We start from the raw sequence: 23439 nt of genomic DNA, 5'->3' as shown, positions 1-23439 counted from the left end.
GCAGCCACACACTGTACACCTGTAGGTCAGGTACACTCCTCCCTCACGGGGGTCTGTTTCTCCACTAAAAACTTAACCGCTTTCAAAGATTTTAAAACCACGCAGAATAACCACAAAATAGTAACTGACATTTTCTGAGCGCTTGGAAGGCACCGGGCGCTTTTCTGAGTATTTTACATGAGTTATCCCGTTAAGTCCTCTTAATAGCTGCACGAGATGGGGGCATATCCTCGTTTTAGAGATGACGAAACAGCCAGAAGCAGTTAAGAACCTGTACTACAGATATGCAAGATGCCGAGTTTCGGGAGGTGGGGGAGGGATACGTGGGGCCTCTACACGATTTCTGCAACTTTTCTAGAAGTCTAAAATTGGTTAAAAAATAAAACTTTACAAGGAAAAAAAAAAGAAACTTGCCAGGTGTTGGTAAGTGGGGCACCTCAGGGCACCCCAAGTTACCAACCAGGCAATTTGGTGACAAAGCACATACACTTAATAGCCATTTCTCAAACAGCCTTCCTTTTACTAGAAGGACACCGTGCCAGCCACATACGGCTCCTCATCAAATACATAGCTTTCAGAGGAATTTTGTTCTGTTCTGGAAATAATAATTCCGACACACGTTTCCACCGAGTAAGAAAAGCTGTATTTGTCACTCACCAAAGAAAACAAACATGGAGAGCTATGTCGAAATGAGTGGTCTCAAATGTGGGTGAGGGGGGGATGATTTTGCACCTGCCCCCCCCTCCCCAGGGGACATCTGGCCATGGCTGGAGACTTTTTTGTTGTCACAACTAGGGGTCGGGGTGGGGGGGGGCAGTTTGCTGGAATTATCCGGCCTCAAGACATGGAGGCCTTTGACATTTGCCAAAGTTGGGAAAACCATGATCCGCAAAATCAAACATTTTACCAGTGAGGAAACTGAGGGCAAGGAGGTGTGACTTGTCCACCATGCCACAGCTCGTGTTCCTGGGGCCTACCAAATTCCCATGCAAATTCTTGGCCCCACCCCAGTTTGAGCCAACCAGAAATGCCGGGGTGGGGTCCAGCTGATGAATAAGGCCTCCAGGTGATCTGGATATATGCGCAAATTCGAGGACCACAGCAATCCAGGCAAATCTTGGGTTTCGGCTCATCCCTGCCACTGCCCAGGTGTCCCTGTCAGAGCTGCCCCTCCCCCCTCAGTGCACCTGCTCCTCACTCCCTCCTGGCGTGGGGAGGACGTGTCCCTGCAGCCTGCTAACCTGGGCCAGTGGGGCTCGAACCTGTGGGTCTGGAGATGCACCCACCCACACTCCACAGCCCTCAAGATGTTCCCCTCGCCTGCCCATCTCCCTCTCCACTCCGGTTCTCGAAGTTTGCCGGACAAAAGAACCACACAGAAAGTTCCCAAAAAAAGACTCGATGCTTAGGTGATGCTTAGGTCTTGCCCCAGACCAATGAAACCAGAATCTTTGGGCACAGAGACTATGCATTTGCACATTCCTACTTTTCAGAATCGCCCAGGCTGTTCTACGGTGTAGCCAGGGTAGAGGATACGGAGTCAGAGAAGCAGATCTCCAAGGTTATGGTGGGTACGAACCCCTGGAGATCTCGTGGAAATGCAGATTATGTTACAGCAGGTCAACGGTGGGTCTGAGTCTGCGTTTCTAGTAAGTTCCCAAGGGAAACAGGTGCTGCTGGCCAATTAAGTGTCCCTGCCACTGGCCCCAACTGCCCCCTACCAATTTCAAGAGTCCCCACTGGCCCTCAACCAGATGAGCTCACTTTGTCTTCCAGCCTCTACAGCCTTTAATCATCCCTCTCTCCTGGAGCTTGCTTTCTGCCTTATGCTTTTTTTTTTGAACGTTTATTTTTGAGAGACAGAGAGAGACGGAACATGAGCAGGGGAGGGGCAGAGAGAGAGGGAGACACAGAATCCAAAGCAGGCTCCAGGTTCCGAGCTGTCAGCACAGAGCCCGACGCGGGGCTCGAGCCCACGAACCGTGAGATCACGACCTGAGTCGAAGTCAGACGCTCAACTGACTGAGCCATCCAGGCGCCCCAACCGACTTATGCTTTAGATGTGTGGGTAGACTTTACCCCTCTAGGTCGTGGTGGCCCTGACGGCAGATGAGCAATCCTGTATTCTGTACAAGCCACGTGTGTTTGCCTGACCATGGGGGCCTGATGGGACACCTTAAAAATGAGGTCTTTCCCTTCCAAGACTGGAAGCTGGTAATCACGGAGGGTTCTGCCCCTCCATCCTCCCGCTGGGGCCTTGTATCAGACACACTCGTGAAGTAGAAAAGTCAGGCCACCTTCCCCGCAGGTGATATGTTTTAAGGCGGTCACGGGCTAGCCCTAAGCTACATAAAACCTGTCAGCTCTTTCTCCTTTGCCCCTCACATTCTAGGGAAGTGGTCCATTCTGCGGCCCGCACTTTGCCCCCAAATGCCATGCGTTATTAAAATCCTGCCCGGCTCACTCCATGCTTCCCTCTGCAAAGGCGGATTGGAGGGTGCTGCCTTCGGCAAGTGCAACCCACTCACCAGGTTTCACGTTTTTTTAAAAAAAAATATTTCTGCGTTTGCACCTTTGACCTTAAGCTCCTCTATCAAAGGTGGCAGGTGGGGAGCTCCCTTGGTTCTGAGACTCTAGCATTTGTTTGGCGCCCTGAGTCCGGGGAGCACTGCTCTGGTGACCTCCCAAGACCTTGCCAACCGATTCGCTGCTTCTAGCTGCTTCCTGCCTCGGCTCAGCACTCCTGTACCACAGGGAAGGAAGGGGCATGGTGGAAATGCCTGGCCAGGGGGCACCGAGGGGACAGGAGGCTGGAGGGAGAGGGCAGTGGAGTGCATCCCGGTGACACTTGCCCCTGGGCCCGGATAACCCGAGGCCCGGCGAGCTGACCGCAACAGCATTAGCAAAATTCCGAAGGAAAAAAAAAAAAGGTAGTATTTTCTACGTTTTTTCAGACAGCAGAGTAATTGCTCTTGGAAATGCCACACTCTTTCCCCGTTGGGTATGTAATTCTGCTTGGCCCATCGGACAGAAACAGGAAAATACCCACCTACGAGAACACTGACGCACATGCGCTTTTGCGGAAGTTACTAGAAGAGCGCAGACAGGCAGGCAAGGAGCCGAGGGGAGGGGCGGGGAGGGTGGAGGAGGACTGTCCCAGCTGGTGCGGCTTCTGAACCAATATGCCAGCCTAGATGACCGTGTGAATAATTAAGTGCAATTTCCCCTTGGACGGGTATACGATTTTAAGGGGTACAGCCTCCAATTCTGCCCAGGCTGTTGTCAGACCACTTCCTTGAGAACCGTCTCTCCCACGGGGTGTGTTCCTAGACTGCAGTGTGAAAGCACCCGGGAATTCCGGGTGGGACTCATTTAATTCCAGAAGCAAAAAGGAACTGATCTTGGTGAACCTCCTAGGACATCCTGTCGGGCAGTTTCAGGATCAGGTGAATTTGCAGTGTTCATCCATTGCGCCCCGGGGACCAATGGGCTCTTGGGTTTTGCCTCACCAGTTGGGACGCTAAGTTTGGGAAGAGAGCCTGAGGCTGGGCCAGCTGAGAAGGAGCGAAGGGTGTCTGGGAGACTGGATAGACCTGGGCGTGGACCCTCTTTCCCTGCTCTGTATCCCCCTGCCTTCTGCTTCCCTTCAACCCGTCTCCGGCCGTGTTCAGGCAACGACGATAGTGATCACCAACATCACGGCCACCACCATGATCAGCACCATCACGGTGACTAATATTTGTCGCACGCCTCCTATCCGTAGGGCTTCAAGGGCTCTTACACGTATTAACTCGTTTAATAATTATTACAACTGCATCTGGCACGTACTGTTATTAACCCTCTTTACAGACGGAGAGCTTGAGACGTGGACTTGCCCCAAAGCACACAGCTTAGTTAAGTGGCAGAACCGGGGCTGCATACCGGCTGTGCGGTTTCAAACGTGACCCACGCTGACAACCACTTCCCCGCCCCTTGCCCGGGTCACCCCACCCCACAAGAACCTGTTTCTTTTCAAATCCCAGCTGCATGCGGGGCTGCTCACAGCATCTCTGGAACGCGAGATGAGCTCTGGGCTGACCCCAGTCTGGCTCTCACTGCCTTCCTGTTGGCTTTTCCCCTGGGCTTCTCGGAGGGACATGGCGAGATGGCCCTCTGGCAGGCCCCCAGTGCTGAGCTGGGACACCATGGGTGTAACTACTCAAGTGAGGGCAGTCACAGCCAGGCAGCCGGGCTGGAGAGCACGAGAGAGGCCCTCTGAGGTCTGGGGCCAGCAGCCAGGAGAGAGGGTACAGGGAGTCAGACAAGCAGAGAGGAGGGAGGTGGGCACCACCTAGGTAGAATGAACAGAGGATGGCGGGCAAGGAGATAAAAAACCCGGGTGATACAAGAGCTGCCCGTTATCTGCAGTAGGAGACTTAAGGAGAAAAGCCCCAGGCGCACATTATAATGACAGTCCTCGATCCCAACGGCCACCAGGGCAGGGAACAGCTTAGACTTCTGTCCCAATTCTCAGAACCCACTGCGGGCCGAGATTTAGTACTCTGAGAAAGCTTGATTTTATTCGTGTCACCCTATCTTCTATCCTGAAATTCACACAGGCCGCGAAGGGGCGCAAACTGGGCTCTAAGTCGGCAAGGTGAATGCAGCCGGCACCGTGCTTTCTTGGTCCGGCTCAGGTTTTGGTTTTTGTGTGTTTGGTTTTTTGTTTTGTTTTGTTTTTTAATTGAGTGAGTTGACAACTTTGAGAAGCCTGGAGATGTTTAAAAAAAAATGTTTTTAACATTATTCATTTTTGAGAGCGCATGAGCGGGGGAGGGGCAGAGAGAGAGAGAGAGAGGGAGACACAAATCCAAAGCAGGCTCCGGGCTCCGAGCTGTCAGCGCACAGCCCGATGCGGGGCTCGAACCCACAGACCGCGAGATCGTGACCTGAGCCGAAGTCGGACGCTGAACCGACTGAGCCACCCGGGCGCCCCAAGAAATCTAGAGATGTTTCTACATAAAAATCTGGACTTTCAGAGGCTCTCTAAAATTAAAAAAAAATCTGGCGGCCCTGACGTGCATTCTTCCAAAGCAGAGGCGTGCCGGTAAGTGTTGAAGCAGCAACTCGCCAGGAAAACCAAATGCCCCTGGTCTGTGGCACTCGCCAGGTGCCACAGCTGACCTCAAGCCACCGGGGCAGCAGCCTGGAAACACACACCATCGGCTCCCGCGACCCAAGCTAGTCAAGGGCTTTCAGGCCAAGAGAGTGCTCTGGCCAGCCACTCGACTTACTGCTCCTACTAACTCCTACGGAATCCAACGGTCCTAAGGAAAGGGATCAGCACCGGGAACGGAAGAAGAGCCCTCGGTTTTGCAACCTGCAGGAGCCTCACCGAGCAGCAGGCCAGACAGGAACCCATGAATGGGAGCACCAGACTGGCTGTCAAAATCAAGGGCTGGAAGACCGGATGACCTTGGGAGGCCTGGGGGAAGTGAAGGGACCCTGCGGAGCCCCCTGACCACTTATGGCTCCCAGCGGCAACCGGAGATGAAGTGGGCGGGCGTGGGGGGGGCCTTGGAATCAGCTGGCGCTGTGAGCTCCACTGCTGTTCCGCCTCGTGGTGGCTGCGATCCTGCCCCCAGCTCCGAGTCCAGCCTGCTTGGACGGGGACAGCACGTTGCGTGGGGTCAGCATGCTGGAGGAAGGGGTGACGGGGGCGGAGGCTGGCTCCTGCCAGGGCACGCGGAGTAGGGAGTCAGGATGCTGGTTCAGGCAGCTTCCCCAGCGAGGACCACCCTCTGTCTGCAGCGCCTCCCGCCTCCCTTCCGCTGCCCCTGTCCTCTGAAAACTGGCAGTCAAGCTACACTTCTTTCTTGCCCCGTTGTTTGGACGCGAAGGAAAGAGAGTCCTTCAGAGCTCTGTTTCTCTTTCCCTGTACTGTATACACGCCACTCTGGAAATAAAAGCCACCGGTAGGGGGAAAGTTAAATGGCTGGACCGTATGGACTCCAGGCACAAGCTGGGAGCACCCGTCATGCCAGCCCCTAGTGCCATCACCACCCAACATTCTCCACTGCGCAGCACCCTTACGCTGGCCTTGCCTGGCGGAGGCAATAGAGGTGGGGGGAGGGGGTGGGCTATGAAACCACAAGCATCCCCAACAGGAAACAGGGGTACCCGGCTTATAGGAAGGAGCCCAGAGCAGGTGTCAGCAAAGGCTATGCTTTGCTGGGGTGACCGGGAGGCCATGGGGAAGGCCGGGGGGCTCCCACTGAGGCCCCAGCTCCAATCAGGACCCCCAGGAGAGACCACTGACTTCCCAGCCACTGATCTTCCTCCTGCTCAGCCCCTCCTTAAAACCACTGCCAGGCAGAGGGCAATTTGTTTTGCAGAAACCTCCAGGGGCTCCCCGTTGCCTGCTGAAGACAGTACACATCATGGCATTTAATTAAGCCCGTCTGCTGTTTGGTTCGAACCTGCCTCTCAAGCCTCATTTTCTTCTCTAGCATTTTATCCCTTGTATCTGACAGATACCTGTGTCTAGACCTGCACCTGGGCAGTGTGGGTGGGGGCGCTGGGTTCAAGTCCTAACCTCGCCACCTGCCAAGAGTGTGCCCTGGGACCAGTTACTTTTCTGTGCTGATCTTTGGTTTCTCTCCCTACCCCGTGTGTGTGTGTGTGTGTGTGTGTGTGTGTGTGTGTGTGTCTATCCTTGTACACCTTGTACAGATGTGAGGATAGGTGAAAAGTACCTGGTACAGGACAGACTTTCAACAACAGTTTGCTCATTTTCCCCCTCCCTCTCCCCCTCTGTCTGCTCACTTCCTCTGTCTAGAAGACCCTTGCCCTCATCCACATCATCTCCACCTTTTTTAAGGCCTGGCTTAAAAATAATGTGTCTGGGCGTGCCTGGGTGGCTCAGTTAGTTGAGCGTCTAACTCTTGGTTTCGGCTCAGGTCATGATCTCATGGTTCAGGAGTTCGAGCCCTGCATCCGGCTCTGCACTGACAGTGCAAGGCCTGCTTGGGATTCACTCTCTCTGTCCCTCGCTCTCTGCCCTATCCCTGCTCACTTTCTATTTCCCTCTCTCAAAGTAAATAAACAAACACGGCAGAAGGGAAGGGAAGGAAGGGAGATAGAAAGGAAGGAATGGAGGGAGGCAGGGAGAGAGGAAGCGCCTAGCAGTCTTGCCCCATATTGTGAGTCAGGAGTTAAATCACTTCTAGAACACTGAAGAATGCTCATGTCCCCCTCAAGAACTAAAGTCGTTTTAAAGTTAGGGATCGCGTCCTACCCAACCAGGGACCCTTCACCCTAGTTTTGAGCGTAGCACTGACTATGCCATAGGTGTTGAATGAGTGTTTTCTGGATAATTTGAAAGACGAGTGGCAGCTTACATAAATCTGCCCCAAACGTGACTTCCTTCCGTCAACAACATTCATCCTGTGATCCTTGCTTTAGATACAATGAGGTGAATTGGACCAAGGGAGCTGGAGCAGCTTGCCCAGACTCAGTGACAAAATGGAAGACATTCCCAAAGTCCATGGCCTTTCCAAAGAGCTGGGCTCCGCCATCTTGTTTGCTGCTCTCCTCACCCCCGTGAAGCAGAGGGGACATGTTACAGAGAAGGAAATGGAGTCCCATGGCCAATAAATGGACTCACCTTGGTAGGGACCCACAGGACGCCCATATCCTGCACCAGCGTCTGTCTTAGAGGGCAGAGGAAGGAAGGGACGTGAAATGCAAGGGGGGAAGGAGACACGGAAGTGGACAAGCAGGGTTGAAAGCAAGACGATGTCGACTTTCACAGTGCTGGCAACAAGCCCATGGCCTCCCACCTACTCCCGACCCCCATACCTGCACCGCCACCACTGATAAGACCTCCACAGAGATTCGATTAAACTCATCAAAACAGCCCCAGGCACCGGTCTGAGCGAGGCCTTTGTAGATGTTGCCACAAGACTGCAATGAAATGTACAAAGATTAAATCACTATCAGCGCTGGGTTCATCGTTACACATCTAAGTCAGTTTCCATCCTTTTTGTTATAGATACTTCCAGTTCCCTAAGACCGCTGGTTTGAAACTCTTATTAAAGTTTCAAGGGCAATTACGTTTTTGACGGCTATGGGTGCCAACGTAAGTCACGGGATCAAATAGAACCTTTTCAAGACACTTGGACCCAAATCCCATCAAAATGTCATCAGGCTTGCGTTACTGTTGATTCTGGAGCTTTCAAAATCCCAGGAAATGAATAAAATATTATTATTATTATTATTTTTTTGCACCATATAGACATAAAAAGCCTTCCACTCTGCCTTTGGCACACACTGATAAAAAAAAGTTTCTATCTGTATCTTGAGATCCGTGCCCAAACACCCAGGCTTCCCAGCGTGATAGGAAGCTGGGGACAGACGGGGGACGTGATAAGATCTATAGAAAATTGAGTGGCAGGTAAATCTTTTCAAATGAGAGCAAGAAAAGAATTTCAAAGGGAAGATGGCCTATCATCTGTCCTGAAAATAAAAACCTCCTGGGTGTTCAGTGTGAACCAGTAAACCAGGAAGCAACACAAAGGGGAAGGTTACAGGGAGACACTCTCAAGGCCACTGTCAAGGAGACATCACCGAAGCCCTGGGAAAATGCAAATAGTGGCCAAGTCCCACTCGTTTCCCCCATAGCGAGCACTCGCTGACTGTCAGCTCTGAGCACAGCTTGCACACTAGTCACTGAAGGGCTCAGTCCCTCTAAGGACTTCCAGTTAGGTTGTGGACAGAAATCATACAGCCAAAGCGGGTAAATTGCCATGTGAGCAGTGGTTCCGATGGACAGTAGAAGACACAGATGTTTCGTTGTTCAGAGGAGCGGGTCAGCGCACTCTCCAGAGATCCGTTTGGCCGAAAGAGGCAAATTTCAGACAGCATCACGACCTCTTTCGCCCAAGTTTATTTCATGGAATGCCGCATCTGGGAGACGCTCCCTGAAGCCAAGGCGTTTGGGTCGATCAAGTTTAGGAAACGCCACATTCTGTAACCCTCTGTTGCCAATTTACAACAGATGTTAGGATTTTAAGGGGAGCACTGAGAAGTCCTGCGCAACAAAATTCGGTCAGTGTCTGTTTTATGAGCAGGATTTTTTGTTTTCCTCATGGGAAACCCTGGTTTTCTCGGGATGCACACTGGGAAACATGTGTGGTGGACAAAAGAGAAGAAGGGAAGTCAGGAGACCTGAAGTGTTGGTATCTCACAGAGCCTATATGGGATCTTCATATCCTGGGAATGCTCTTATTAGCATCCATGTAGGCAGAATGGAAGAGGGTAAAGTAAGGAAGGGCCAAGGGCTTTCTATAAGTAATTATTATGGTCAAAGGATGACCAAAATCATGATACGTCTAGAGAAAAATAAAGGTGCCATCTTGGCTGGGAAATTGAATTATAAGGGCGGCTGGGTAGCTCTGTCAGGTGGGTGTCCCGTCTGACTCTTGGTTTCCGCTTTGGTCACGATCTCACGGTTTGCGAGTTCGAGGCCTGCATCGGGCTCTGCACTTAGCAGTGTGGAGCCTGCTTAGGGTTCTCGCTCTCTCCCTCTCTCTCTGCCCCTCCCATGCACTCTCTCTCAAATAGACTTAAAAAAAAAAAAGAAAGTTGAATCACAAAAGGAGGCCATGGTTAGGGAAAGCCTTGAATTATTCTAAGGGGCCGTGGAATTTTGGAGCAAAGCATGGTTAAATCAATGTTTTAGGAGAACCGGCCTAATATCACACAAGCTAGGCTGGATGTGAGGCAGCCTTCGAAAAGGAGGGAAGAGGGGGCACCTGGGTGGCTTAGTCGGTTAAGCTTCCGACTTCAGCTCAGGTCATGATCTCATGGTTCATGGGTTTGAGCCCTGCATTGGGCTCTGTGCTGATGGCCCAGAGCCTGGAGCCTGCTTCGGATTCTGTGTCTCCCTCTCTCTCTGCTCCTCCCCTGCTTGTGCTCTCTCTCTCTCTCAAAAATAAAGAAACATTAAAAAAATTTTTTTAAAACTACATTTGCTGCTTCAGCAATAGCATCTTTGAATTGAGATCAAGAGGGAAAGTACCGTGGCCAGAAAATAAAGAATGTCTTAGCATTAATGCTGCGATGTTTTCCAGAAAACATGGCCAGGCTTATGGGTTTTTCAACCAGAACTAAAGAGAGGGGAGCAGTAACTTTGCCTTTTCCACACTGTTGTTGTGTCTGCCCTATGACCCAATGCCTCTGTGTGGCATTGAGAAGGCAAGGGGAATTGTGGGGGTCCCCGACTACAGCCCACCTCTCCTCTTTACCCCAACCCCACCCCGTTTCACCACCCACCCCTCCCCACGTTCACTAGGTATCATTCCATTCTTTGAAGTCTCTCCTTTTTTCTTTTCCACTTATGCTACCCTGATGTCTGGCTGCTGACCATCCCTGGTTTGAACAACTGTAAGTTTCTCAGCAAAAAATCTTCCTCCTTCCAGTCCCGTCCTGCCTCCACTTGTCCTGCTACCCAGGAGTCATCCTCAGATGCCATCCGTTTTCATCATGCCCCGCCTTGATTTCTGAAGCCGGCAGGGTCTTCCTGATGGCCACCACTTCAGGGTCATGTTCTCTCCTTGGCTTTATGTCCCCTCCCCCCCGGCTTCTTGTTGAACCCCTCTCTCCTATTTTCTGTTCCCTCTCAGGCACTCGGCTGCTACTCCGTATTTATTGCTAGCTTTTCTCTGGAGATACGGAGTTGTTGTGAGTTTCATGAATGACCCTTTGGAATGACATCTGGGGAAGGGCCAGAAGGCTCTTCCTGACCCCCGTTCCATCTTCTCCATCATCCGAGCCATGCCCTGTGAGGACAGGTCAGGGGAGAGGTCAGAGCAAGGAGTAGGGGAAGAATGGGATGCACAGAGAACTTGGTCATGTCTTTACCCTTGATGTTTTCATAGGCTAGGCGGTGTTAAAATGGCACATGCCCTGTTTGGCAACACCCAAACCTTAAACAGCCTTTGGTCTCACATCCTCCAGGATGTTCCCAACCAGCGTGCCCTGTACTCTTCCCTGTCTCTGAAGTCATCCAGGGATTAGAGTTCTTAAAACACACATTCTACGTGCTCTTTGGTATCTCCCCTAATTATTTCACGTATCTTTCTTGTCTTTCCAGGTAGACTGGGTTATACTTTGTCTGTCTCTGTATCTATCCATCATTTATCTATCACCTATCCATCATGCTCTCATCTCTCTCTTTCTCATCTCTCACCTATGTCTATTTATATCATCTATGTATCCATCCATCCATCCATCCATCCATCCATCCATCCATCTTCTCATGATGCACAATGCTTGTTGAGCAATGGCGATACTCAATAAATTGATTGCTGGAGAGTGCTTTGTGATGAAAATAATTCTCAAGGACTGGACAACAAAGGGAAGAGGAGGTTTGCAAACAGTGCAGTGAGGCCGTTGGTTACAAAGGACATTTGGTGCCTAGGAAGGGACCGCTATCCTTCTAGTGTGTTTCACTACAGCCATACCCATTGTTCTTCTTCCGATCAGTGCTTCCTCCGATCTAGGCTAGACTTGACCAGAGCTTTGCACAGTCCGGACAAACGATGGATAGACCGCTCCTCTCATCCTGTACTCTCAGAGGAATTGCTGGGGTCAGAGTTCAGTAATAAGTGTTGGAAGAATTGGGTAAGATGGCCTCGGTGACCCCTGGCCCATGGGGCGAACTCCTCTATTCCTGCTTGACATGTCAGGCATAACTTTGAAGATATTTTGATTTTCTTCAATCAAAATTCACCAGGTCTTCCACATCTAAATGAAATATCCTCTTGGGTGGCAATGCTGCCTTTGCTCAACTAGAGAACAATCTAGAAACTTAAAATAATTCTTAAAGGTTGAGTTTGTTTGTTTAAATAGAAAAAAAAAACTTTGGGGGGCGCCTGGTGGCTCAGTTGGCTTAAGCGTCTGACTTCGGCTCAGGTCACAATCTCATGGTTCGTGGGTTCGAGCCCCGCGTCGAGCTCTGTGCTGACAGCTCGGAGCCTGGAGCCCCGCTTCGGATTCTGTGTCTCCCTCTCTCTCTGCCCCTCTCCCACTCACACTCTGTCTCTCTCTCAAAAATAAATGTTAGAAAAAACAATTTAAAAAAAGAAATAGAAAACCTTTCTTCTTTCAGCCTGGCTTAAAGAGAACTATCACTGTAATGTGTCCAGCAGTAAGAGCAATCATGCTAAAATTTAGACCCAGTGAAATATGGGGAAGACAGCTGTTTTGGGGTCTGAATCCTCATTTTGTTTGCTTCCCGGGGGAAAAAAACATGGTGCTTTTTGGCTGCTGCAACTCTTTGCACAGCAAAATTTTATGTACGAGGGAAATTATTAAAGTTACAGCTGATGAATCTCGTTTGGAGTTCTATATGTTCCCTTGAAGTCTCTAAAATTATTTTTAAATTAAATTTACTTTGTACCCATCATACCGTGATTTCTACGCATAAATATTTAATCTACTTAATGCAATTGTTTTATTTTTCCCCCCCGCTGTAAATTTATTTACGTGCCATCCTGTTGCAAAAGGGACGTAAGACAGTTTACAAAAATAATACAGGAAAACAAAATAAAAATAATGAAAAAGTGAGAATCTTATTCCATTTTTTTTTTATAAAGAGCATCGATAGGAAATCTGGTTGTAAGCAGAATATTTCTACCTAAGAAGTGACCTATAAGCCTGTCGTTTTCTCTTGCTTTTCTCTATGACACAGGACTTGGAATATATTTGAGAAGACGATGCTGAGCGCCTGAGTGAAGACCATTACCCTTGCATTTGTCCGTTGTGAGCATCGAATCATTGAGTAGGAGTGGAGGTTAATCGAGTCTGACTTGAGAAGTCACACCTGCCCGGGGCACCCGGGGGGCTCAGTCAGTTAAGTGTCCGACTTTGGCTCAGGTCATGATCTCACGGTCTGTGGGTTCGAGTCCTGCATCGGGCTCTGTGCTGATGGCTCAGAGCCAGGGACCTGCTTTGGATTCTGTGTCTTCCTCTCTCTCTGCCCCTCCCCTGCTTGCACTCACACTCTCTCTCTCTTTCAAAAATCAAATAAAAACATAAAAATAAAATAAAATGAAAAAAAAAAAAAGAAGTCACACCTGCCCTTGTAGAAATTCTGAGGAAATGCCCACTTTTCCAGAAAAGCACAAGTATGACTTTTATGTGAAAATTTTGTGGTAGCCCCTTGTGAGCTTCTCTGTGGTTCTAGGTCAAACAGTGAACTTAAGTCTTCAGCTATATGTTCAGCTTCTCCATTGTACGGGTCACAAAATGAAGAGCCTCACATGAAATAACCCACCTACGGCTGCAAAGTTCATCAGTGGAAGCCTATCGGCTTATGGAGAGGTCAACAAGCTCCAGGGGTCAGAGATCCTCAGGTCTCCTGGGATGCAGCCAGCAGAGCCCTCCAGGGCCGGGCCTCTGAGCCGGGCCAGGGTGGCATGGATGAGCCTGGTCCCCAGTGTGGCCCGCCCCCTGGTCCCCAGGCACCCCCACCCAGCCGGGCCTTACCTTGTAGTCCATCTGCTCTGAGCAGTTGAACACGTACACCATGACGCCCAGTGCTCGGCCCAGGTCCTTGGTGGTCTCCGTCTTGCCTGTGCCCGCGGGTCCTGCCGGAGCCCCGCTCATGGTCAGGTGCAGAGACTGAGTGAGGGTGATGTAGCATCTGTCAAAACACGGGAGCATATCGGTCATTCTCAGGGCCCCAGGTGGCCAGGCCCACGGCTTGGGCCCTGCTGGGTCCTAGGGAGCTAGAGCTGAGGCTCTGGAACATGGCGGCCAACAGCTTTCATAAAAGGAAAGCCAGAGCCCCCACTGCCAACTGCTCCCCACAGCACTGTGGGGAGCACTCTCTGAAGAATCCTCTGATCGTGATTCTCCCTCCCTGAGCTTGCCCCTGCTCAGTTTTCTAGCTCATTGCCCATTTCTCGTGTCTCCTTCAGCCCCAACACTCTAAGGTGCCTTCACGTACAGCTGTTCTCACTTGCTCGTGCTCTGTCTCGAAGGTTTGTGTGCCCCACCTCCCCAGCTCCTACAGTAAAATCCTAACCCCCCAAGACTACGGTATTGGGAGGTGGGGCCTTCAGAAGGTGATTAGCTCGTGAAGGAGGAGCCTCAGGAATGAGATTAGCAGCCTTATAAAAGAGGCTTCAGAGGAATCCCTCATCCCTTCCGCCACCAGGTGAGCCCACAGTGACGAGATACCTGCTAGGAGCCAGGAAAGGGCCCCAGACAAGAACGTGACCATGCCGGTGCCTTGATCTGGGACCTGCCAGCTTCCGGAACTGTGAGGAATGAATTTCTGTTGTTTATAAGCCCCCCGGTGTATTGTATTTTGTTATAGCAGCTCAAATGGATGAGGACACTCAGACACACGAGGACTGTGCTCGTCCCTCTCTCCTTCCCCCACCCAGCCCCCCGCCCTTCCAGTCTACCTGAGCCGTGTCCTTCCTCAACATGGTCGTTAGTAGCCTAGTGGTGGCCACTCATCCCTTGGGGCTCATATTTGACATTAGCTCCCCGGCTAAGTATCCCCAGACCCCTCAGCACTGGGGGGAGTGAGTACATGTCCCTCAGCTGGGGTCCTCCCCCACTGTCCTGCACGTCAGCGTCCAACATATACCACACACGTCGTACATACAATCTTCATTAAGACACGTGAAGGTGGGGCCATGTCCTACTCGTGGTTTCATCTCCAGAAACGGCTCTGGCCACATAGAGACCCTAAATAATTATTTATGAAGCAAATTCATGAATGAAGCCATCAGTCATTCCATCCGTTTAATCCTCCTTTGACTATCTTTCCTAATGATAATAAAATAAAAACAAGCATTAGGCTTGCTTCTGGTACTTTTTAAAACAGACGTGCATTACAGCAACTTATTTGACATGTCTCCAGAGGCAACGGAAATAAAGGCAAAAATGAACTATTGGGACCTGATCAAGATAAAAAGCTTCTGCACGGCAAAGGAAACAATCATCAAAACGAAAGGCAACCAACGGAATGGGAGAAAATACGGGCAAATGACATATTGGATAAAGGGTTGGCATCCAAAATCTATCAAGAACTTACCAAACTCAGCACCCAAAAGACAAACAATCCAGTGAAGAAATGGGAAGAAGACACGAACAGACACTTTTCCAAAGAAAATATCCAGATGGTCAACAGACACGAGAAAATGCTCAACGTCACTCATCATCAGGGGAGTACAAATCAAAACCACAATGAGACACCCCTCACACCTGTCAGAACGGCTCACGTTAACAACTCAGGCAACAACAGATGTTGGCAAGGGTGCAGAGAAAGGGGAACCCTCTTTCACTATTGGTGGGAATGCAAACTGGTATAGCCACTCTGGAAAACAGTATGGAGGTTCCTCAAAAAATTAAAAACAGAACTACCCTACGACCCAGGAATCGCACTACTACGTATTTATTCAAAGGATACAAAAATGCTGATTTGAAGGACACGTGTAACCCAATGTTTATAGCAGCGCCATCAACAATAGCCAAATTATGGAAAGAACCCAAGTGTTCCCCAAGTTATGAATAAAGAAGATGTGGTATATATATACATATATATACACACATACACAATGGAATATGACGTGGTGGTGAAAAAAAAGAATGAAATCTTGCCATTTGCAACAACGTGGATCGAACTAGAGGGTATTATCACAAACACGGTGATGGCAAAGTCTGAAACTGGATGATGGTAATGGTTGCACAACTCTACAAAGTACTAACCGTCACTGAATTGTACCCTTGTAACGGGTGAACTGTAACGCATGTAAATTATACCTCAATAAAGCCATTAAAAAACGTGCCACTGGCCTCACTTCTTGATACCTAGAAAATTAATAACATAGGCTCTCCACCTGCAGGTTGGACCAGAAGGGGCCAGCCAAGGGGGCCTCCAAGATGAATTCTGTTTTGGAATCTGATGTCTAGAGTTCACCGGTGGTTCCAGGTGAACACTCTTCGGGCCAGATGGCGACTGCGTCTCCACCGACACCAAAATGGCTTTGGAAAGACGGAGTGAGTTCCTGAATTCTCTAAGTTTATGTATTTTGAGAGAGACAGAGAAAGTGTGATGGGGGGCGTGCAGAGAGAGAGAGGGAGAGAGAGGGAATCCCAAGCAGGCTCCACGCTGTCAGTGCAGAGCCCGACGCGGGGCTCGAACTCATGGAACTGTGGGATCGTGACCTGAGCCAAAATCGGATCCTTAACCGACTGAGCCACCCAGCTGCCCCCTGAATTCTCCTTTAATTGAGTGCAAAATTCCCAGATATATTTCAGCCTTTGCACGTGACACTCAGGAAGGCAGATCCCCAGGTGGACAGGACAGGTGTGGGGACCTGCTATTCCACCGGCAGTTTTCCTGCGTGAGGGCAGGTGTTGGCTCAACTGATGGGCTGCATTTCAGGGCTGGTGAGCTGGGCTCCCCCAGGGTGCTGCTCTCCTCTCTCAGACACTCCTAGCTGAGTCCTAACAGAGGCCATACCTGCTCTCAGGGGCTGAGTTCTGACTCCAGATTGGCCCCGGTGCCTTCTACCCACCTGAGCCTCGGCTTCTTCTAGAACTTTCCAGGGGCTGTTGCAGCCCTGAACCTCCCAGGAGGAAAGGCAGCTGCCCGGACTGGCAGACTCCCCGGCCTCCGGCCAGCTCACCTCCCCACTCTCTCCCACCCCTGATCTGTCCACGGCAGCCTCCTCTGCCGGCCAGAGGGGGACCCAGGCCTCTTCTCCATAGAGCTGCAGGGCTCTCGAGGAGTCCAGGAGTCCAGAAACACAAGGGTTTGCAGAAATAGAATTCGCACAGGAAACTCAAGAATCTCTGGAAAGAAACCCTTGGAGCCGGGTGTCAATCTCTTCCAGAGTATCTACTGCTGAGCTTCTGATGATCTCCAGAAGAAGTACTTGGGGGTAGGGGATGGGCCCGCCCCCCCCCCCAAAAAAAATATTTTTCTCCCCATAGTAACAGAACTCTAGAGCTCGAAGGCGTTTCTGAGATCAACTAATCCAATCCCTATTTTACAGATGGGAAGACTGAGCTTCGGGAAGGGAAGCTGGGCTAAGGCTAATAATAACAAAGGCAGGGGCAGTGGGGCTTAGGCTTGGGCCATGAGTAAACCAAACGGAAAACAGTGCCTCCCTCTTCCACATGAGGGTCGCCATTTTGCTTGGGTCATGGGCCATCCGGCTGTCCTAGGCCTTAGGGATACCCGCTCCTGCTCTAAAGTTCAATCTGGGGTCTCGTCAGCCTGTCCATCTCTGTCAACATGAAGCCAGCCGCTTCAGTCTGCAGCTGCTTTCCACTGAAGTGGGCGGATCAGGCTATCGAGGTCTCAGGTGAGGGCTCTGGAGTCAGATAGGGTTCCTACGTTGCCTCTAGTACAAAGTGTTGGCGCAACTCAGCCAGGGAAGGAAACCTTGGTGCCTTAACAGAAGCGGTCACTGGAATCCATCCCGCAGTCTTGGGCTTTGCACCAAGGAATTCAGTAAGCTCGCTGTGTCGAGCCAATGGCAATTGTGAGAATGGCAAGGACTCCTCCAAGAGGCGCTCTTGCCTGGCCAGCTGGCCCCAACATGGATACGGATCGATTTAGTCTGGTTGTTCCTGGGAAGACAGACCCTTTTGTTCCGGGACAGACCTCAGAGGTTTGGCCTTTTAACCAAGCCAGGCTCTTTCCCATTAATTAAATCCTTCCAGGAGGGCTACATAAGCCTTGTCCTCCAGCGAGGCAGGGTTTATGATTTCAGAAGGCAGCTCCTTCCACAGTGTGCCCGCTGCAATTGCTTGAAAGGCTTTCCAAATATCAAGCTGCAGTCAGTCTTGTTCTCTGCGCAAATGACTCCCGTAGGCTTTGGTCTTCTCGCCCCTCAGGAGGCTTCCGTGAGGATAAGAGGAGACGAGAGATAGGAAGGTGCCTTGAAAAGAAGGCCAATCCATGTTTAAGGTATTATTTTTTTAAGGTGAAAAAATATATTAAATACAGCTTTTCTGTTTCAATACAGTTATTCAATTGGCAGATTAAACAAACTATCAGAGACCCTGCATCTTGATTGCAGCTATAAGTAGCCTGAAGCTATCCTGGAAATGTGGTCTGAGTCATCTCAGAGTTGGTGAAATCTTTATAGTTGCTTTGTATTCGTTTTTCTCCTGCCACGTAAGAAATTACCATAAACGAAGTGGCTTAAAACAACACTCACTTATTCTCTTACTCTTTTAGGTCAGAAGTCCAGGTGGATCCTCTCTGGAGGGTTTCAAAGACCACAATCAAGGTAACTGTTGGCTGCGCTCTTATCTGGACACTCTGGGGAAGAATCTGCTTCCTAGTTCACTCGAGTTCTTGGTTGAATTAAGTTCCTACCAGTTGGAAGACTGAGGTCCTCATTGGTTACTGTTGGCCAGGGGATAGCTCAGCTCCTCTGGGCCTTTCTATCATCTTTGCATATGGCTCCCTCTACCTTCAAAATCAACAACAGTGTGTCAAGTTTGTCTCACATTCAGATCTCTCTGATTCCCCCTTCTGTGTTTGGCCAGGAGAGAACTCTACTTTCCAGGTCTCACATGATGACATTGGGTCCACTTGAATTATTTCCCTCTTGCTGTAAAGCAAAGCATTATCATGGGAATGACATGATCATATGTATAGTTTTCACCCATACTCAAAGGGGAGGAGATCGTACAGGGGAAAAGATCATGGGGATCATCCTTAGAATTCTACCTACCACACGGTTCAATAATCATAACATGGATGATGATTATTCATAAGAATGAACACGGATTGCAACAATATCTCCCCGGCAGGGGGTCCCTCTAGCATGACCAGCAGGACTCAGGTCCATGACAGTCAATATTTTTATCAGTAACTTGGATTAAGAAATAATCGATTACATGCAACATAGACTGAATTCAAAATAATCCTAACAGTCGAAAATGATAGGGGTAGATCCCACAGGGTAAAATTTAGGAAGGATAAATGTAAGTTAACCTTCCAAGCACTTGCAAGGGAGACACAGCATCTGGAGCAGGCTCCAGGCTCCGAGCCGTCAGCACACAGCCCGACACGGGGCTCGAACTCACAAACCGTGAGATCGTGACCTGAGCTGAAGTCGGACGCTTAACTGTCTGAGCCACCCAGGTACCCCATAACATTTTAATGTTTAAATACGAATGTTGTCTTCAGCATACATGGCCCCGATTCTAAGATCTGTTGCTTATGCCATTTGGTTATGAGATCGTCCCTCACCCAGTGCTCATCTTTCTCTTTGCCCCTACGACTTGGTAAATGTCTTTCTCAAAATATGACAGAACACAGAGCAATGACTGACACATGATCTCTGCAACAAAAATAACAGCGTGCTTAGTAACGAAGCCTGAGTAGGTCTAATTATGCTTCATATTTATGTCTCAGATACGTTTGGAAATTCGAGTAGTGACTTAGAAAAGTCAAGAGAATCAAGACTAAAGTTCTCAGAATTTTTCTAATATAGGGCAGTCGATGGGCAGCATAAGAGATAACTTCATAAAGGTGAGTTTCGTTCTATACACAAGTGAAAAGGCAGAGACACAGTGGAATTAAGCAAAGATTTCTTAGCTACGACACCTAAAGCAGGGTCCAAAAAGAAAAGCTTGACAGATTGGACCTCACACAAATTAAACACTTTTGCGCCTCAAAAGACACTGTTCGGAAAGTAAAAAGGGAAGCGGCAGATGGGGATACAATACTTGCAAACACGTGTCCCATAAAACCAGAATATACAAAGGCTTCTCACAACTCAGCGAGATGACAAACGGATCAAATGGGAGGCAAAGGACATGAACGGGATGACACCGAGGAGATCGACAAATGGCTAATGAGCACAAGAAAAGACGCTCAACAGCATTATTAGGGAAATCGCAATTAAAACTCAGATGAGATCCTACTTCACACCCCCTTGGACGGCTGTAATACACAAGACAGACAATAATAAAGTTATCAAGGCTGTGGAGAGATGAGAACCCCCGTCTACTGTGGGGGGGGGGGTGGGATGGGATGTAAAATGATTCAGCCACTTTGGAAAACAGTTTGCCCGTTTTCCAGAAAGTTCAACATAAAGATCTCGTACCACCACGCAACTCCCCTCCTGAGTATCGGCCCAAGAGAAATGAAAACTTAACGTCTACACAAGGACTTGCACACAAAGGTTCACAGCGACATTGTTTGCGACAGCCCCAAACTGGAAATAACCTAAGTGTCCATCAACAGGTGACTGGATAGACAAAATGTGTCCTGTCTATAACATGGGATATTAGTCAGTAAGAAAAAGCAATGGACGACTGCCACGTGCTCTATCATGGACAAACCCCCCCACTCTGTGTAAAATGAAAAAGCCAGACACTAGGGACAAGTTGTATGGCTCCATTTACAAGAAGTGGCTGGAATAAGCCAAATTTAGAGACACAGAAAGTAGCTCAGTGGTTGGCTGGGGCTGGGGGTGGGAATGGGTATATAAATGGGCATGAGGGATCTCATTGAGGAGGTTAAAAATGTTGTATAACTGATTTATGGTGATGGTTATACCACATGGTCAAGTTACTGGAAACCATTAAGCGGTACATTTGGAATGGGGACAAATTTTTGACACATAAAAGAAACCTCAATCAAATTGCTTTAAAACGTATATATAATGAAAAACCTTGTATAGCAACAAAACTTTTATTTAAAAATTTTTTTAATGTTTATTTATTTTTGAGAGACAGAGAGAAAGAGAGCACAAGCAGGGGAGGGGCAGAGAGAGAGGGAGACACAGAATCCGAAGCAGGCTCCGGGCTCCGTGCTGACAGCACAGAACCCAATGCGGGGCTCGAACTCACAAACTGTGAGATCATGACCTGAGCTGAAGTCGGACACTTAACCAACTGAGCCACCCAGGCGCCCCTTGCAACAAAATTCTTAAAAGCACCTAGTGATAATAAAAAATATTCAAAACCTTTATGACGACACTCAGACACTTTTCTGAACTGAAATATATATAACTGAAAGATATATAAACATAATTGAAGATATGAATATACAGAAAAGTATCGCGTATCATAAAGATGGCTATTCTTTCCAAATTAACTTGAAGGTATTAAGACTCACCCATCAAAAACCCTAGCCATTTATATTTTGGAACCTGACAAAATGATTCAAGTTCGTTTGAAAAGAGAAGAGATAAATATATAATATATATTATATATTATATATATCATATACTTATATATACAATATATATATATAAAAGATGATGTGGACCTTTACTACACACATAGGAGAGCTCACGACAAAGCTACAATCCTTAAATAATATGGCGTGTTGATGGACAGAATGATGAAACAGGATAGACACTTTGAGGTAGTCTGAGAACTCAGAATTTTGAATGTGGTGGAGGAAATATCACAGACCAGTGAGGGGAAGGGCACATGGCTCACTAAAACATGTCATGTCCACTGGTTACTTGGCAACCAAAGAAATCAAATATTCCCTGCCATAGTAGTTTCTGTGGGTTTTCCTTGCTTAGGAGTCCACACTTACGGTAAGCCCTCTGGCTGCACAGCCATCAACCAAAGTATCTCCCACCCTCCCAGGGGTGGGCACAAGACTCGGGCTGGGCAAAATAATCAAGCTCGGTGGCTCCAGTGAGGGACTCAGAGATTGGCACAGGATCCAAACAGGGCTCACCAGAGTCCCTTGAAGGAATCAGATCTACGGAGCTGAGAAACGGGGGGAGGGTGTCTCTTCCTCCTGGAAGATTCATGAAGTCGTGGGCATGGAGACCACCCTTGCAGCCATACAATGAAAACCCGTGCAAGAGAGAAGTTAATATTCAGAAGAAAACAGAGCCGTGATAGGAGAGAGAGTTCCATCACCGATCTCTCCCCATCCAGGCCCCGGGGCTAGACTCATTTCCTAGGCACATGAGGTAACAATTCCTCCCTCTGTTTACCTTAGTTAGGGTTTGGCTTCTAGCCCTTGTAACCAAAAATGTTGTGGTAAAAACACTCCCTCTACTCAAAAGTCCAAAAGTTCACCCAAGAATTTTAAAAGAGAAAGGGAAAAATAAAACAAAAGCTGCGGTAAAATCCAGGTGAATATGGAGCTGATCTTGAAATAAGCAGGGAATTTCTAAACATAAAAGTAATAAAATGGGCAGGAACAGTCATAAATAATTCACAGGACAGGAAAATCTAGCCAATGAGCACCCAAAAATGCTAAAGTCTGTGAGTAATTAAGGACATCCAAATCCAAATGAGATCCCATTCTGACTTATAAAATAATATTTTTGACCATGATACTTAATGCTGGTGAGGATGTTGCGAGGTCAACATTCTCATAAACCGCTGGTGAGAGTGGGAACAATATTGGTTTCAAGAATAATTTTAAAGTATGTGTCACCTAATTACCCTGCCTCTTGGCCTGTCTCCTGGGGAAATATTAGGAAACGCAACACAAAGTTATTTATAAGCAAGTTCATGGCAGATTTATTTTCAAGAGTAAAAGCTTAGGTGTGACTGAAACATTTTATAACGTGGCTCTGTTACGTAAATTATGGGAGACTTGGAAGGAGAAGGTAAGTCGGCTCTTAGAGTGTTTCAGAAGAATGCTGTGAGAATATGCCCATGATACAATGTTACGTAAAAAAAAAACCAACAAAAAAACTATGGTATTTTATATACAGCACAGGATTGCAATTTCATTTTGTCAACCTCCACACGCAGAAGGAAACGGACTAGATATTAACAATGGTTACCTCTGGGCGACTTTATCGTCTTTGCTTACAGAGTACTAAGTTTTTCCGACAAAAAACTGCGGATGAAGACTTAGGAAGTGTAGCACTTGTGCTGCGTCCTTGTCCGGCAAATCCCCTTCCAAGACTCTTGGGTCAATTAAATCTCACCTACTCGCAGCAGTTCCTGAGATATTAAGAGGTACTCAAACTTGATAAGCAGTTGATTAGTATTTAACGCAGCAGCACGGGGCCGAAAGGGGCGTCTGTGTGTGAAGGTGAGTTGAGGGAAGAGGAGGTCATCCAAAGGTTGAGAAACAACTTATGCGAATTGCTTTTGTACAGGCTGAAAAGGCATTTCCATTTAGTTCTTCAGCTTAGTGCTACGCCAGAGTCCTGCGAATATATCGTAGCTACTTATAAATTCAGGTCCCATCCGGGCAGTGGGAAATTCCAAAGAAATAGGCATAATCAGTCGGAGGTACTGTAATGCGGCTATGCTTTTAATGAATGTGCAAAGGTTTTATGGATCAATTGTCCATTTGATTAATTCCTCTGGCAGAAGAGAATTAAATGTACTTAAGCTACACACCGGACAAGGCTGAATGCTCTTTAAAATGTGATTTTCTGTGTTAAGGCCTTTTTTTTTTTTTCCCGGGCAAAA

The 23439-nt window shown here is 48.5% G+C and overlaps 1 protein-coding gene across 1 annotated transcript in view; it reads right to left on the bottom strand.

The window, feature by feature from the left end:
- DNAH9 (dynein axonemal heavy chain 9) overlaps positions 1-23439 on the bottom strand; it is a 334173-nt gene that overhangs the window by 211335 nt on the left and 99399 nt on the right. Inside the window, exons 27-28 of the mRNA XM_027047332.2 lie at positions 13531-13687; positions 7840-7944 (exon numbers count right to left, since the gene is read on the bottom strand). Coding sequence (XP_026903133.2) covers positions 7840-7944; positions 13531-13687 — 262 coding nt within the window. The remainder of the gene's footprint in view (positions 1-7839; positions 7945-13530; positions 13688-23439) is intronic.

The sequence above is a fragment of the Acinonyx jubatus genome, chromosome E1, assembly GCF_027475565.1.
Source record: "Acinonyx jubatus isolate Ajub_Pintada_27869175 chromosome E1, VMU_Ajub_asm_v1.0, whole genome shotgun sequence".
In the NCBI taxonomy this organism is placed as follows: domain Eukaryota; kingdom Metazoa; phylum Chordata; class Mammalia; order Carnivora; family Felidae; genus Acinonyx; species Acinonyx jubatus.
This window is presented reverse-complemented; position numbering and strand designations above follow the sequence as displayed.